The sequence below is a fragment of the Nycticebus coucang genome, chromosome 10 (genome assembly GCF_027406575.1).
Source record: "Nycticebus coucang isolate mNycCou1 chromosome 10, mNycCou1.pri, whole genome shotgun sequence".
In the NCBI taxonomy this organism is placed as follows: Eukaryota; Metazoa; Chordata; class Mammalia; order Primates; family Lorisidae; genus Nycticebus; species Nycticebus coucang.
The window spans coordinates 16,521,574-16,536,191 of NC_069789.1; the positions used below are offsets into that span (position 1 = coordinate 16,521,574).

The 14,618-nt window shown below is 42.2% G+C and overlaps 1 protein-coding gene across 3 annotated transcripts in view; it reads right to left on the minus strand.

The window, feature by feature from the left end:
- CAPN9 (calpain 9) overlaps positions 1-14,618 on the minus strand; it is a 274,380-nt gene that overhangs the window by 232,441 nt on the left and 27,321 nt on the right. For all 3 annotated transcript variants that reach the window (XR_008383157.1, XR_008383158.1, XM_053606696.1), the window contains exons 5-7: positions 5,439-5,607; positions 4,453-4,536; positions 1,711-1,796 (exon numbers count right to left, since the gene is read on the minus strand). Coding sequence is in view for 1 of the 3 variants with exons in the window: in XM_053606696.1 (XP_053462671.1) it covers positions 1,711-1,796; positions 4,453-4,536; positions 5,439-5,607 (339 nt within the window). In the remaining 2 variants the exon portion in view is untranslated. The remainder of the gene's footprint in view (positions 1-1,710; positions 1,797-4,452; positions 4,537-5,438; positions 5,608-14,618) is intronic.

A 14,618-nucleotide genomic window follows, 5' to 3' on the forward strand; every position in this document is an offset into this window, starting at 1 on the left:
AAGGATCCCTCAGGACCACCTTAATTGCTTACAGATTGTCCTTGGACAATCACAAGGCATTGAACACCACCAGCTGGAAGTCACAAGCTGCCTGACTTTTGTCCTTAGCTTGGCTTGCTATGTGACCTGGAGCAGTGCCTGAGTCCTGTTTTAGTGTATAAACTGATGCTTTGAAAGGCAACAATAATACCGTGCTTGGTGTTAGTGTACCAGCATCTTCTCTATTCGGCCTTTACAGGAAGTCAGGTAGGGTTCTGTGAGCTGGCCCCACCTGTCCTTCAGACAAGAGGGTTCACATAGGCCCGAGGACATCTGCTCAGGGAAGAGCTGGGGAATGGCTGCCTGTCACCCTCCAGATTAGAGTTGTGACTCCAAGTTTACTGCATTTTCTGTAATCCCCAGGGCTACTAACAAATTAAGCCACCACTATTGTGGTGCTACAACTGAGGTGGCAGCTTTGTTGAACAAACAATGCCTTTACCCTGCCTGCATGTGGCAGGCAGCCGTGAAGCTCCAAGGGTGGGAAGGAGCTTCTTGCCAGCCTTGACTCCCAGCCAAAATGCACGTTTTTTATTTCTGCCTCTGTGTGACAAAAGGAAAACATAATGACCTTTTTTTTCTTTGAAAGAAAGACTGGTCTCTGGAAATCGAGAGGCACTGCGTGTGTTAAACACGGTGCAGTCTCATTCATTTCTGTTTCAGTATTTCTCTGTTCTTCCCATTTCTGACAGGAGAGGGAGACTGATCTCTATCCTCTGATGATGTGGGTCTGGTCTGAATCTGTCTCTGCCAACATCTCAGTTCTGAGAGGCACTGTGGTAAAAGAGCCTCAATGCGGGGATGGGGGGTGTATGGTTCACCCGCGTGCTCTGCCCTCACAGCGGGCCAGGTCAATGCAGCCATGGCTGTGCCCACGTTTGGTGACCAGACGGCTTTGTCTGAACTGGTGACAAATACCAACTTGGTTTTGCCCAAGTTCTAGACTTGCTTCAGACACCTCTTCAGAACCCTGGGAGCCCTGGGTGGGGCAGGGATGGACTGCAGGAGCCCGAGACAGCAGTGGGAGCAGCTCTGAGTGGGCCTGCTGTGCCCCCACCCACACATCCAGAGTTCTCAGCCACTGGGCCACTTACCAAGAGACCAGGGCTGGGATGGGGAGGCACATACAGAAAAAGCAGACCTTTATAATTGGGAGCCAAACAACCTGGTTAGCAGCTCTGTAATGGATGCATTTCTAATTCCACTTTCCCTGCTTCTCCACTGGTCGGGGGTCCTTGGCCAATGGTCAATGACCATCAGAGTGAACCCTGTAGTAACCTGCTTGGCAATATTTCAGGAATTCTCACCTCCAGAATACTCACTGCTACCCCACCCCACCCAGAACACACATATGTATGTACACAGGTGAGCACACACTGATCATTGGAGCCACTCAGACCTGGAGACAGAAAATACTGTCCCAGGAGACAATGCATTGACGGACATGAATTCCAGTCTGTGAAGGCTAGATAGCTGCTATAAAAATCTCTCTTCAGAATTAAGGTTCACTGCATGGTGGGCCCTGAGCGCTGAAAGGGCAGGAAGTAAGACCACCCTAGAAGCAGAACAGGACCCAAGTCAGCCTGGGGAGAAGGGCCGACCAGCCACTCCTCACTCACATGTCCCCACTCACTCTGGGACCAGCTAGAGAGGCAGGACAGAGCCACTGACCTATCACTCCATGACCCGTTCCACTCAACCTGGCCCCAGGGGTTCCGGACTCTGATTAGTTCAATTTTCTGTCCTTGGAAGTTTACCTAGAAGGGAAATGTGAAATGGTGAATATAGTCTGCATAGTGGAGGTCTGGCTGCATTCATCCTGGGTGGATCAGCTCCAGTCAAGACCAGTTTTACTGAAAGCCTCTTGGCTAAAACACGCTGACAATTACAAAAGTTCATCAATTCTTAAGTAGCCCTCAGAACTTTCTAATTGAATATAATTGCTAACATTGCCAATGATATTATATTGATCACCCCAGAATGGTTATGCTGCATCTGGGGGATAAAGTAGAATTGCAATTAGCAGGAAATTAGTCCACATGAATCTTCAAACAAATAAATTTTCTCTCTGGACTCAGATCGCCGTAGAGGCAGGGGCCACATTTTACTTATCCTAATGTTTCCTGGGCATTGAGCACAGTCAGTGGTAAGGAGCTGTCCTCAAGAGCACTGGTGGGACTATTACCCCACTTCCTTCATCTACAGTATCCTGCCCACAGATGAACGATAAGAAGATAAACACATGCCGGGAATTTTAGTAACAACAATAAACAAAAGTAGTTTCTAAGTCTCCTAAATTCAGTATTCTCCTAGTTTCAGGTGTCATGCAAAGATTCCTCCTGTTTAAATTGATAACCCTGGCAGCATAAGCCCTCACATGCTGCTCCAGAGCAGGAAGAGGGCCAGTGCACTTGAGAAAGGCTCCAGAGGAGACAAAGTGAAAATAAAAGCCTTCTATTCATCAACTAGCCAGAAACTTTAGCCATCAGAATGCTTTATTCTCGAGCATTTGGCATAAATTGCATTTTTAATGTGTAAGAATAATTCGAGTAATACCAATTGTCGAGGGTCCGTGATGTAGCGTGCGGTTCACCTGTTACGAGGCTCATTGACTTGAGATGTTCAAGGAGAGAAAGCAAAAGCAATTAAACCAAGATGGTGAGAGGTTTCTGTTGTCACTTGGAATAATATTTGGAAAATCTAACCTGAAAACTCCCAAGCCTACTCAGGTGAGTGAAGGGAAGGTATCTGTGGACTGGGAAGGAGGACAAGGGATCCAACACAAAGAGATACAATTCTCAAGGGTCCCAGAGAATCCAGCTGCAGTTCACACCCAGGCCCCAGTGAAGACGGGGCCACCCTTCTCTCTCCTTATTCCCCACATTTTTGGAGTATGCCACTCAGATTATGGGTGGTGACAGAAGACCAGAGCCACCTGTGCCCTCTGTAGACTGGGCTTGAGCCTTGCCCAGGGGAGCGGGGAATGGGAAGAGGTGGCCCACTGTGCTTCCCTGAGCTTGGACTTGGAAAACTGAAGCTCTGGCTTCTTGCCTTCCTTTTTCATCCCATTCTCTTCCCTCCTTTTCCCCTCATGCCCCTCAAAGGTCTGTCCTCCTAACTGGCCACTTGTTAGAAGTCAAGTGGCACTGCATGGGCTCTGGGTGGCCCCAGGGATCTGTTCCTCCCCAGGCTGCAAAGAATGGGACTCATGAGGGTTATTTTGATGTGTTAGCTTGACTGGGCTATAGGGGCTCAGATATTTGCTGAAAGATTATTCTGGGTGTGTCTGCAAAGGTGTTTCAGGATGAGAGGAGATTTAAATGCATAGACCGGGTAAAGCAGCTTGCCCTCCCCAATGTGGGTAGGTCTATCCCATCTGCTGAAGACCCGAACAGAACAAAAAGCAGAGGAAAGGAGGGTTTACTCTCTTTCAGGCTGGGACTTCTGCTGGTGATCCTAGTTCTCAGTTCTTTCCTTCAGACTTAGACTGGAACTAACTCTCCTGGGGCTCCTGCTTGCAGACTTCATGGTTGCATGAGCCAGCGCAGTATAATAAGTCCCATTACGCTTGACCCTTGAATAATGTGGGAGTCAGGGTGCTCGACCCCTGCATTGTCAGAAAGCTGTGTATAATTTTTGGCTCCCCCAAAACTTAATTACTAAGAACCTACTTTTGACTGGAAGCCTTACTGACAACGTAAATAGTTGACTAGCACACATTTTGTATGCTATGTGTATTATGTACTGCATACTTATAATCAAGTAAGCTAAGAAAAAGAAAATGTTGTTACAAACATCATAAGGAAGAGAAAAAATATTTCCTGTTCATTAAGTGGAAGTGGATCATCATAAGGTCTTCACCCTCCTCATCTTCATGTTGAGTAGGCTGGGGAAGGGGAGGAGGTGGCAGGGTCTGTCTCGCTGTCTCAGGGGTGGCAGAGGCAGAAGACAAGCCACACACGTGTGCAAGTGGACCTGTGTGGTCCAAGCCTGTGTTAGTCAAGGGCCAACTATCTGTCTATCTATCTATCTGTCTGTCTATCAATCTGTCTGTCTGTCTATCTATCTATCTGTATTGTTTCTTTGTTTACTTGTTTGTTTCCCCATTGGTTCTATTTCTCTGGAGAATCCTGACTAACTAATGTGGACTTAAACAAGAAAAGAAACTAAAAGGGAATTAAAAAGAATAAAGACCAGGACAAGCTCTCACACCTGCTAAACCAGTTTGATGCTGTGGTAGAACCATGCTGGTTCTCTCCTGGTTTTCTGTTCTGAATTCCAGCCCGCCTCCTTTAGGTGCAATAGTCTCTGAGATGTCTAAAAGGCAGACATTTAAACTGCACCAAATAATCACCTAAGGGATTAGCCTTGTCACATCTCCCCTGTACCCTGCATGGGGGTTATGTCACCTACCTGGTCAATTCCCGTTACCGTGTAGGCATGACCCTTAATAAGACCAAAAGGTGTCCGGGCTTCAGCTTCTGCGGCACTTCTGGTCTAAAACGTAAAAAGAACAGCGTCAGGCCCATTGTACAAGTCAAGCCTCCCCTTCCCAAGCAGCCCCAGCTCCCTGCCTGCTCATGTCACGTCACCTCTCCCAGTCCCTTCTGCTCCCCCAGACCACGTGCACGGTCTGCCATGTGTATGGGTTACATGAAGCAGGTTTGCAGGTCTGTGTGCTTAGCAGTGACAGCCCGCCAGTCCTGTCCCTCGGGGGCGGGGGACCTCATTCCCAGCCTGGGCTCTGATAACTAGTTCACTTTTTTGTCCCCAAACAGAGCAACTTGACTGTTGCTGTCACTTGGTATGGCATGAGGGAAGACACACTCATACCCCTCCCAGGAGACGACAAGAAGCACGTAACAGCATGGCATGCACAAGCCTGAGCCCTCAGAGGGGCTGGGTGATGCGTTACCAGAAAAATCCACCTCCATAGTTAATCCAGGAGGGAACAGAAAACTTGATTTCAAAAAAGCCCAGGTGAGGCAAAATTATCCGGCTGTTTGTATATATGGAGAAATTAGAAAAAATACAGTTAGATTTCTCTCTGATGATTTGGTATATATTTTTCATGGTATATGATGTGGAAAAATAAGTTTCAGAAGTATATGGTAAGATTTTGTTTTAGTAAAATCAAAGCAACTTACCCCTCTGTGTGTGTGTGTGTTTGAATATGGAGAGAGCTGTGACTGTAGGCCATGGTTCAAGACTCAGGATGGGCACAGACATGACAGGTGGGGGATACAACTGTGCCTTTGGACACCTCAAGAATTGTCCATATCTTACTTTTGTGATTGGAAAACCATGAAATAAACACTTGTATTTTAATGAAAACCATGCCCTGTCAATGCCCCCCTCGGGTTCCGGGCGCAGATCCCCACCCTGGCACAGTGACTCACATCAATGGAGCAGGCCAGCAGGGAGCCCCTCCTCAAGGCCTTCTCCAGAATCTCATAGAAGTTCTCTGGGGCCTCTTTGGTCAGGAAGGTCTCAGCCACACCTCCAGTGAAGTCTTCCATGGCCTCAATGGCATTGCCACCCTTCAGAGCCTCGTAGCTCCCATTCAGCCTGCAAGGTGACAAGAGAACCCGGGGCTTTGGTGGGGCCCCAGCAAGGCCACCAGGACGCCCTTCAGCAGGGGTTGTCCTAGCTAAGCCCCAGCTTCACAGTGTGGGAGGAAGCCGGGAGCAAGGGTCAGGGCTTGCTGGGCGCTCAGAGGAAGGGGAAGAGCCAGAGTTCTCTGCATGGAGGCAGCACGGAATGGTGTAGAGCAGGAGTGCTGGCCTCTGACTGGCCGCAGGTTCAAATCCCATAGCTGCCCTAAAAGACCTTGGGCCAAGTCACTTATTTGGTGCCTCAGCTTTCTTCTTTGCAGAATAGGGGCGACAGTTGTGCTCTAGGGATTGCTGTGTGGTTTATTTTTATTTATTTATTTCAAGGTGTGCTTTTAGCATTCATAAATTTATTTATTTATTGCAATTCTTCTTCTTCTTCTCCTCCTCCTCCTCCTCCTCCTCTTTCTTCTTCTTCTTCTTCTTCTTCTTCTTTTTTTGGAGACGGACCTGTCACCCTGGGTTAGTGTAGTGGCCACAACCTCCAACTCTTGGGCTCAAGTGATCCTCCTGCCTCAGCCTCCAGAGTAGCTGGAAGTGTCTTCCACTCCAACCAGCTAATCTTTTTTATCTTTAGTAGAGACGAGGTCTTGGTCTTGCTAAGGCTGGCCTCCAACTCCTGACCTCAAGTGATCCTCCCACCTCAGCCTCCCAGAGAGCTAGGATTACAGATGTGAACCACCATTCCTTTTTTGTTTTTGTATATGTTTCTAGTATATAACGATGTTTTGATATACAGAGTGAAATGATTACTACAGTCAAGACGATTACCATGCTGTCAAGTTTAAACAAGGTGTCTCGCCCTGTACTCTCACATGGGAGTGGGGACTGACCCCGAGGATGTTAGGGAGTCAAGGGCCTTTTCGTTCCCTTCTGATCTCATATGCTCCCAGCCATGCATTTTGTTCACAGTCATCTCTTTCATTCGTGTACACTTGGTCTTTTACGTCTGTGCACTCCTCTTTTTACACTTGCTCTTAGCCAAAAGGCCAAGAAGTGATCTTGATGTTTTAAATAAACATTTCAATTTAGAACAGCTTTAGATTTATAGAAAAATTATCATAGAGGTTCCACATCCTGTCATCCAGCTTCCTTCATTGTTAACATCTTACCTTAGCATGGTTATATTATTGCAACAACTAAGCCAATTCATCATTATTAGCTAATATTTGTAGTTTATACAGATTTCCTGAGTTTTTACCTAATGTCTTTCTTCTGTTCCAGGATCCCACTGAGGACATCATGTTGTAGGGAGTCGTCATGTTTCCTTAGGCTCCTCATGTCTGGGACGCTTTCTAAGACTTTGCTTATTTTGATGACCTCAACAGTAGTGAAGAGTCCTGATCAGGCATATTGAAAGATGCCCCTCTATTAGAATTTGTCTGAAATTTTTTGGATGTCTATCCAATCAGGGGAGGAAGACCACAGAGATAAAGTGCCCTCCTCATCACACCCTATCAAGGGTACATACTAAAGTGCCCTCCTCATCACACCCTATCAAGGGTACGTACATACAACGTGCCGCTGGCCTCAATCACCTGGCGAGGGCACTGTTTGTCAGGTTTCTCTGCTAAAAATTTCTCCCTTACCCCCCTTTCCATACTATACTTTTCAGAAGGAAATCACTTTGTGTATTCCACATTCAAAGAATGGAGAGCTGTGCTCCACCTCCATAAGAGTGGAACATATACATATTTATTTGGAATTATTTTGTGTGAGAGATTTGTCCCTTCTCCTCCATTTATTCAATCACTTATTTAAATCAGTATAAACTTACTGATATTTATTTTCTACTTGGGTTTACAATCCAATGCTGCTTTGTTTTGTTGGTCAAATTGTTCTGGCTTTGGCTGTTTAGAGCTCCTTGAATTGGCTGCTGTGTCCCTTTGATATAGCCCTATCTATGTGTGCATGTGTGTGCACGTATGTGCATGTGTGTGCATAGTTGTGTGTGCATGTATGCAGGTATGTGCATGTGCACACGTGTGCATGAGCATATGTACATGTGTGCATGTATGTGCGAGTGTGTGTGTGCGCACACACACATATATGTGCGTGTTCTCACTCTCTGGCACTATATGGTGCTCTAGCCTCTATTCCTTGCCCCGGACCTAGAATCAGCCTTCTTTCCAAGAAGCCTTGGCTCCTTTTATTAGACAGTGATCTTAAAACCAAGACTTGAGAGGCAGGTGTGATTGCCATTCTTTATAGGGCCTCTCAGCTGACAAAGCAAGGAAACACATGGGTGTCTGATAACTCAAGTATATACACGTATCTATATGGAACCATCTCTATTATGCTACACCTAAGTTCATGCTGGTGTCTCCAGGTCTCATCCATTACCACATGGACATTCTGGCCTCCTCCTCTTGCCTGCCCATAAGTTCCCAACCAACTGTGAGAAATGTAGCTCCTCACCCATTTGCTTGCTTGTTCAAATCAGTACTCATACATAGTTGTATCAGAATTGTTTCTTTTACCCTTGAGAGAAACAACCTTATCAATTAGAGCCCGGTGCCCATGCACAATTTCTTTTGCCTCTGGTCTTACAGACTTCACTCATTTCCAAAGTTAGTTAAGTTAGTGCCTTTCTTTCCTCCCTCATCCCCATGGGTGAGGTTGTTTCATGCATTTGTAATCTAGTTAGATTATTTCTTTTTTTATTTTAAATTAATATGAGGGTACAAATTTTTAGGTTACATAGTTCTCATGTACAGGGTAAAGTTCCAGTTGTAAAAGAGCCCCTCACCCAGGGGGCATGTTATACACCCTCACTAGGTGCACATTAGGTGAGATTCCACCTCATGCCCTACCTCTGACAATTGTCCTCCCCTTTTCTGTCTCCCTCTACCCACATACTAGACTATATTTGAGTTTTATTGTTCATACGAGCATGTAATTTTTTATATGTTGGTTTCATATTAGTATGGAGTACATTAGATATTTATTTCTCCATTTTTTGAGATACTTTACTAAGAAGGAGGTATTTCAACTCCACCCAGGTAAATATAAAAGCTTTAAAGTCTCCATATTTTTAAATGGCTGAATAATATTCCATGGGATACATATATCAAAGTTTGTTGATCCATTCATGGGTTGATGGGCACTTAGGATGCTTCCACGAGTTGGCAATTATGAATTGAATCACTACAAACATTCTGGTGCAAATGACTTTGCGGTAAAATGATTTTTGTTCTTCTGGGTAGATGCCTACTAATGGGATTGCAGGGTCAAATTGAAAGTCTACTTTTGGTTCTTTAGGATTCTCCATACTTCTCTCCGAAAAGACTGTATTAGTTTGCAATCCCACCAGCAGTGTAGAAGTGTTCCCTTCTTTCCCCATCCATGCCAGCATCTGTTGTTTTAGGACTTTGTGATGTGAGCTAATCTTGCAGGGGTTAGGTGATATCTTAGAGTGGTTTTGATTTGCATTTCTCTGATGATGACCATTTTTTCATGTGTTTGTGGGCCATTCACTTGTCATCCTCAGAGAATTTTCTGTTCAAATCACTTACCCACTTATAGAGAGGGTTGTTTGAACTTTTCTTAGTGTTTAATTTGTGTTCTCTGTAGATTCTACTTATCAGGCCTTTGTCAGATTTATAACATGCAAAAATCTTCCCCTATTCCGAAGGCTGTCTGTTTGCTTTGTTTGTGGTACCCTTAGCTGTACAAAAGCTTTTTAGCTCAAACAAATCCCAGTTATTTTAGGGGGAAGGGGGGGTTGCTACAATTGCTAGGGCAGTCTTCCTCATGGAATTTTTTCCCAGGTCAACATCTTCAAGTGTTTTCCTGACAGTCTCCTCTACAATTTTTATTGTTCTGTGTCTTAAATTTATATCTTTTAGATATAAATCAGTAAGAATCAATGTTTGGGCTCAGCACCTGTAGCTTTAGTGGCTAAGGCGCCAGCCACATACATCAGAGCTGGTGGGTTTGAATCCAGCCTGCCAAACAACAATGACAACTACAACCAAAACATAGCCGGGCATTGTGGCAGGCACCTGTGGTCCCAGCTACTTGGGAGGCTGAGGCAGGAGAATCGCTTAAGCCCAGGAGTTGGAGGTTTCTGTGAGCTGTGATGCCATGCACTCTACCCAGGGTGACAGCTTGAGGCTCTGTCTCAAAAAAAAAAAAAAGAATCACTGTTTGTCAATGATGAGAGATGAGGGTCCAGTTTCAGTCTTCTGCATTTGTATAACCAATTTTCCCAACACCATTTGTTAAATAAGGATTCTTTTCCCCAGTGTGTGTTTTTGTAGTGCTTTTTGAAGATCAAATGACAATATGTGGCTGGGTTTATCTCTAGATTCTCTATCCTATTTCATTTTCTAGATCTCTATTTTTGTGCCAGTACCATGCTGTTTTGATCACTCGTAGTATAATCTGAAATCTGGCAATGTGATGCCTCCAAATTTGTTTTGATTTCTAAGAACTGTATTTGCTATTCGGGATTTTTTCTGGTTCCATATGAAATGAAGTACTGTTTATTCAAGTACTTTAAAGTATGACATTAGTGTTTTGATGAGGATTGCATTAAATCTATAGATTGCTTTGGGTAGTATAGACATTTTAATAATGTTCATTCTTCCCAGGCATGAGCGTGGTATGTTCTTCCATTTGTTGACATCTTCCGCTATTTTCTTTCTCAAAGTCTCATAATTCTCTCTGTAGAGAGCTTTCATGTCTTTTGTTAGATATATTCCCAGGTATTTCATCTTCTTTGGCACTATTGTAAAAGGAATAGAGTCTGATTTTATTCTCAGCTTAAAAATTGTTGCATCCTGAGATGCTGCTATATTTCTTTATCATTTCTAAGAGCTTTGTAGTTGAGTCCCTGGAGTTTTCCAGGGGTAAGATCATGTCATCTGCAAAGAGGGAGAATTTGACCTCCTCTGTCACCATTCGAATTCCTTTTATACCTGCTATTTAAAATAATGTTGCAAGTCCTAGCCATCCCTGATTGTGATGGCTATTTATTTAATCACATCCCTGATTGTGATGGCCAGGACTTGCAACATTATTTTAAATAGCAGTGGAGACAGTGGGCATCCTTGTCTGGTTCCAGATTTGAGTGGAAATGCTTTCAGTTTTACTCCATTCAAGATGATATTGACTTTGAATTTGTTGTAGATGGCCTCTACCAATTTAAAGAATAATTCAGCTAAGCCTATTTTCTTGAGTGTTTTTATCAAGAAAAGATGCTGGATATTGTTAAAAACCTTTTCTGAATCAACTGAAAGAATCATATGGTCTTGGTTTTTTATTCTATTTATGCGATGTATTATATTTATGGATTTACATATGTTGAACCAACCTTGTGTCTCTGAGATAAAGCCCACTTGCTCATGATGCATAACCTTTTTAATATGTTGTTGTATTCTGCTTGCTAATATCTTGTTGAATATTTGTGCACTGATATTCATTAATGATATTGATATATCATTTTCTTTTTTTGTTGGGTCCTTTCCTGGATTGGGGATCAGGATGATATTTGCTTCATAGAATGTGTTGGGAAGGATTCCTTCCTTCTCTGTATTTTGGAACAGTTTATGCATTATAGGAACTATTTCCTTTTTGAAGGTTTGATAGAATTCTGGTGTAAAGTCATATGGCTCAGGGCTTTTCTTTTTTGGGAGATTTTTGTATAATTGATGCTATTTCATTGCTTGATATTCGTCTATTCAAGATTTGTAAATCTTTCTGGCAGAGTTTTGGAAGGTATGGTGCTTTCACATGTTGGTCCATCTCCTCTACATTTTCATATTTCTGGGAATAGAACTTTTTGTAGTGATTGTTGAGAATTTTTTGTATTTTTGTGGCATCTGTTGTTATTTACTCTTGATCATTTCTGGTTGTAGTTATTGGAGACCTTATTTTCCTCTTTCTGGTTAGTCTAGCCAAGGGTTTATCAGTTTTATTAATCTTTTCAAAGAACCACCTTTTTGTTTCATTGATCTTCTGAATAATTCTTTTGTTTTCAATTTCATTTAATTCTGCTCTAATTTTGGTTATTTATTTTCTTCTGCTTGGTTTGAGATTAGAGTGTTCTTCCTTTTCTAGTTGCTTGAGATGGTCCATTAGGTTGTTGACTTGCTCTCTGACTTTTTGATGAAGGAATCTAATGCTATAAATTTTCCTCTGAGAATTGTCTTTGCAGTATCCCACAGGTTTTGATAGTTTGTGGCTTCATTATCATTTTTTTCCAGAAATTTAATGATCTTCTTCTTGATCTTGTGTATGACCCAACTATTATTCATCATAAGGTTATTTGGTTTACATGACTTTATTTGAGTATGAAGCTTTCTGTTGCTGTGGAGTTCAACTTTTATTCTATGGTGGTCTGAGAAGATACAGGGGATAATTTGTATTCTCTTGAATTTCTTGAGGTTAGACTGTGTCATATGATATGATCAATTTTGGAAGACAATCCATGGGCTGATGAGAAGAAAGTGTATTCAGATTTCTTAAAATAAAATGTTTTATAAATGTCTGTTGAGTCCATTTGTTCTAGGGTTTTATTTAAGTCCATTATTTATTTGTTTAGATTCTTCTGAGAGGATCTGTCAGTACTGCAAATGGGGTGTTAAAATCTCCAACTATTATAATGTGGGAAGATATCATATTGTTCAGATCAGTTAGGGTTTGATTTATATATTGAGGAGCATTCAGATAGGGTGCATAAATGTTAATTATTTAAATCGCTTCATATTGTGTGTTTCCTTTGACCAGTATGTAGTGTCCATCGTTGTCTTTCATTATTTTTGTTGGGTTGAATCCCATTGTGTCTGCATACAAGATTGTAACCCCAGCTCTTTTCTGCTTTCCACGTGCCTGGAATACCATTGCCCATTCTTTCATCCAAGTCTTGATTTATCTTTTGAGGTAAGGTGAGTTTCTTACAGGCAACAGATGTCTGGCCTGAGTTTTGTATCCAGTCAGCCAGCCTGTGGCTCGTTAAAGAAGAATCGAAGCCTTTCACATTAATTGAGAGAATTGATATATGTGGCAGAGTTTTAGTCATCTTGTTTTTCAAAGGTCTAGAGTTTATTTTTATCCCTCTCACCATTGTGGAAGCTAGGCTTTGTTTTTTAATTTCTGGTAGGTTTACTTTGGTGGTGTACCATCCTGTGATTATTATGAAGAATGGGTCTGAGTATTTCCTGTAGAGCTGGTCTAGTCATGGCAAATTTCCTCATCATGTGATGTCAGTGAAGTATTTGATTTCTCCATCACAAATGAAAGTCAGTTTAACAGGATATAAGATCCTGGACTGGAAATTGTTTTGTTTAAGAAGGTTGAAGGTTGATGACCATCCTCTTCTGGCTAGAAACTTTTCAGCTGAAAGATCTGCAGTCATCCTGATACTTTTCCCTTTGTAAATAATACTTTTGTTATGCCTGCCTGCTTGCAGAAGTTTCTCCTTCATATTAACATTGGCAAAATTAATTGCAATATGTCTAGGAGATGCTTTCTTTGTATTCAGTTGTGCTGGGACTCTTTTTTTCTTTTTTGCAATTATAAAGGCTTTATTTTCTTATAATCATTTTGAAAAAATAGTCATGCAATAATAAATTCTTTATTTCTTATAATCATTTTGGAAAAATAGTTGTGTCTCCAAATGTACTTTTTTTTTTATTAAATCACAGCTGCATACATTAATGTGATCATGGGGCACTGTACACTAGTTTCATAGATCGTTTGACACATTTTCATCACACTGGTTAACATAGCCTTCCTGGAATTTTCTTAGTGATTGTGCTAAGACATTTACATTCCACATTTACTAAGTTTCACATATACCCTTGTAAGATGCAACACAGGTGTAATCCCACCAACCCTCCTTCCTCTGCCCACCTCCCCCCTTCCTCCCCTCTCTTTTCCCCTTCCCCCTATTCTTAGGTTGTAACTGGGTTATAGCTTTCCTGTGAAAGCCATAAATTAGTTTCATAGTAGGGCTGTGTACATTGGATACTTTTTCTTCCATTCTCGGATACTTAACTAAGAAGAATATGTTCCAGCTCCATCCATGTAAACATGAAAGAGGTAAAGTCTCCATCTTTCTTGCAGGCTGCATAATATTCCATGGTGTACATATACCACAATTTATTAATCCAGTCGTGGATTGATGGGCACTTGGGCTTTTTCCATGATTTAGCAATTATGAATAGGGCTGCAATAAACATTCTGGTACAAATATCTTTGTTATGATGTGATTTTTGGTCTTCTGGGTGTATGCCTAGTAGAGGAATGATAGGATTGAATGGCAGATCTATTTTTAGATCTCTAAGTGTTCTCCATACATCTTTCCAAAAGGAATGTATTAATTTGCATTCCCTCCAGCAGTCTAGAAGTGCTTCCTTTTCTCCACATCTATGCCAACATCTCTGGTCTTGGGATTTTGTGATATAGGCTAGTCTCACTGGAGTTAGATGATATCTCAAAGTAGTTTTGATTTGCATTTCTCTGATGATTAAAGGTGATGAGCATTTTTTCATATGTCTGTAGGCCATGCACCTGTCTTCTTCAGAGAAGTTCTCTTCAAATTTCTTGCCCAGCCTGCGATGGGATCACTTGTTCTTTTCTTGTTTATACATTTGAGTTCTCTGTGGATTCTGGTTATTAAACCTTTGTTGGATTGAATGGAGTAAAACTGAAAGCTTTTCCTCTTAGAACTGGAACCAGACAAGGTTGTCCTCTGTCACCTTTACTATTCAATATGGTGCTGGAAGTTCTAGCCAATACAATTAGGCAAGACCAGGAAATAAAGGGAATCCAAATGGGAGCAGAGGAGGTCAAACTCTCCCTCTTTGCTGACGACATGATCTTATACTTAGCGAACCCCAAAGACTCAACCACAAGACTCCTAGAAGTCATCAAAAAATACAGTAATGTTTCAGGATATAAAATCAATGTCCACAAGTCAGTAGCCTTTGTAAAACACCAATAACAGTCAAGATGAGAAGC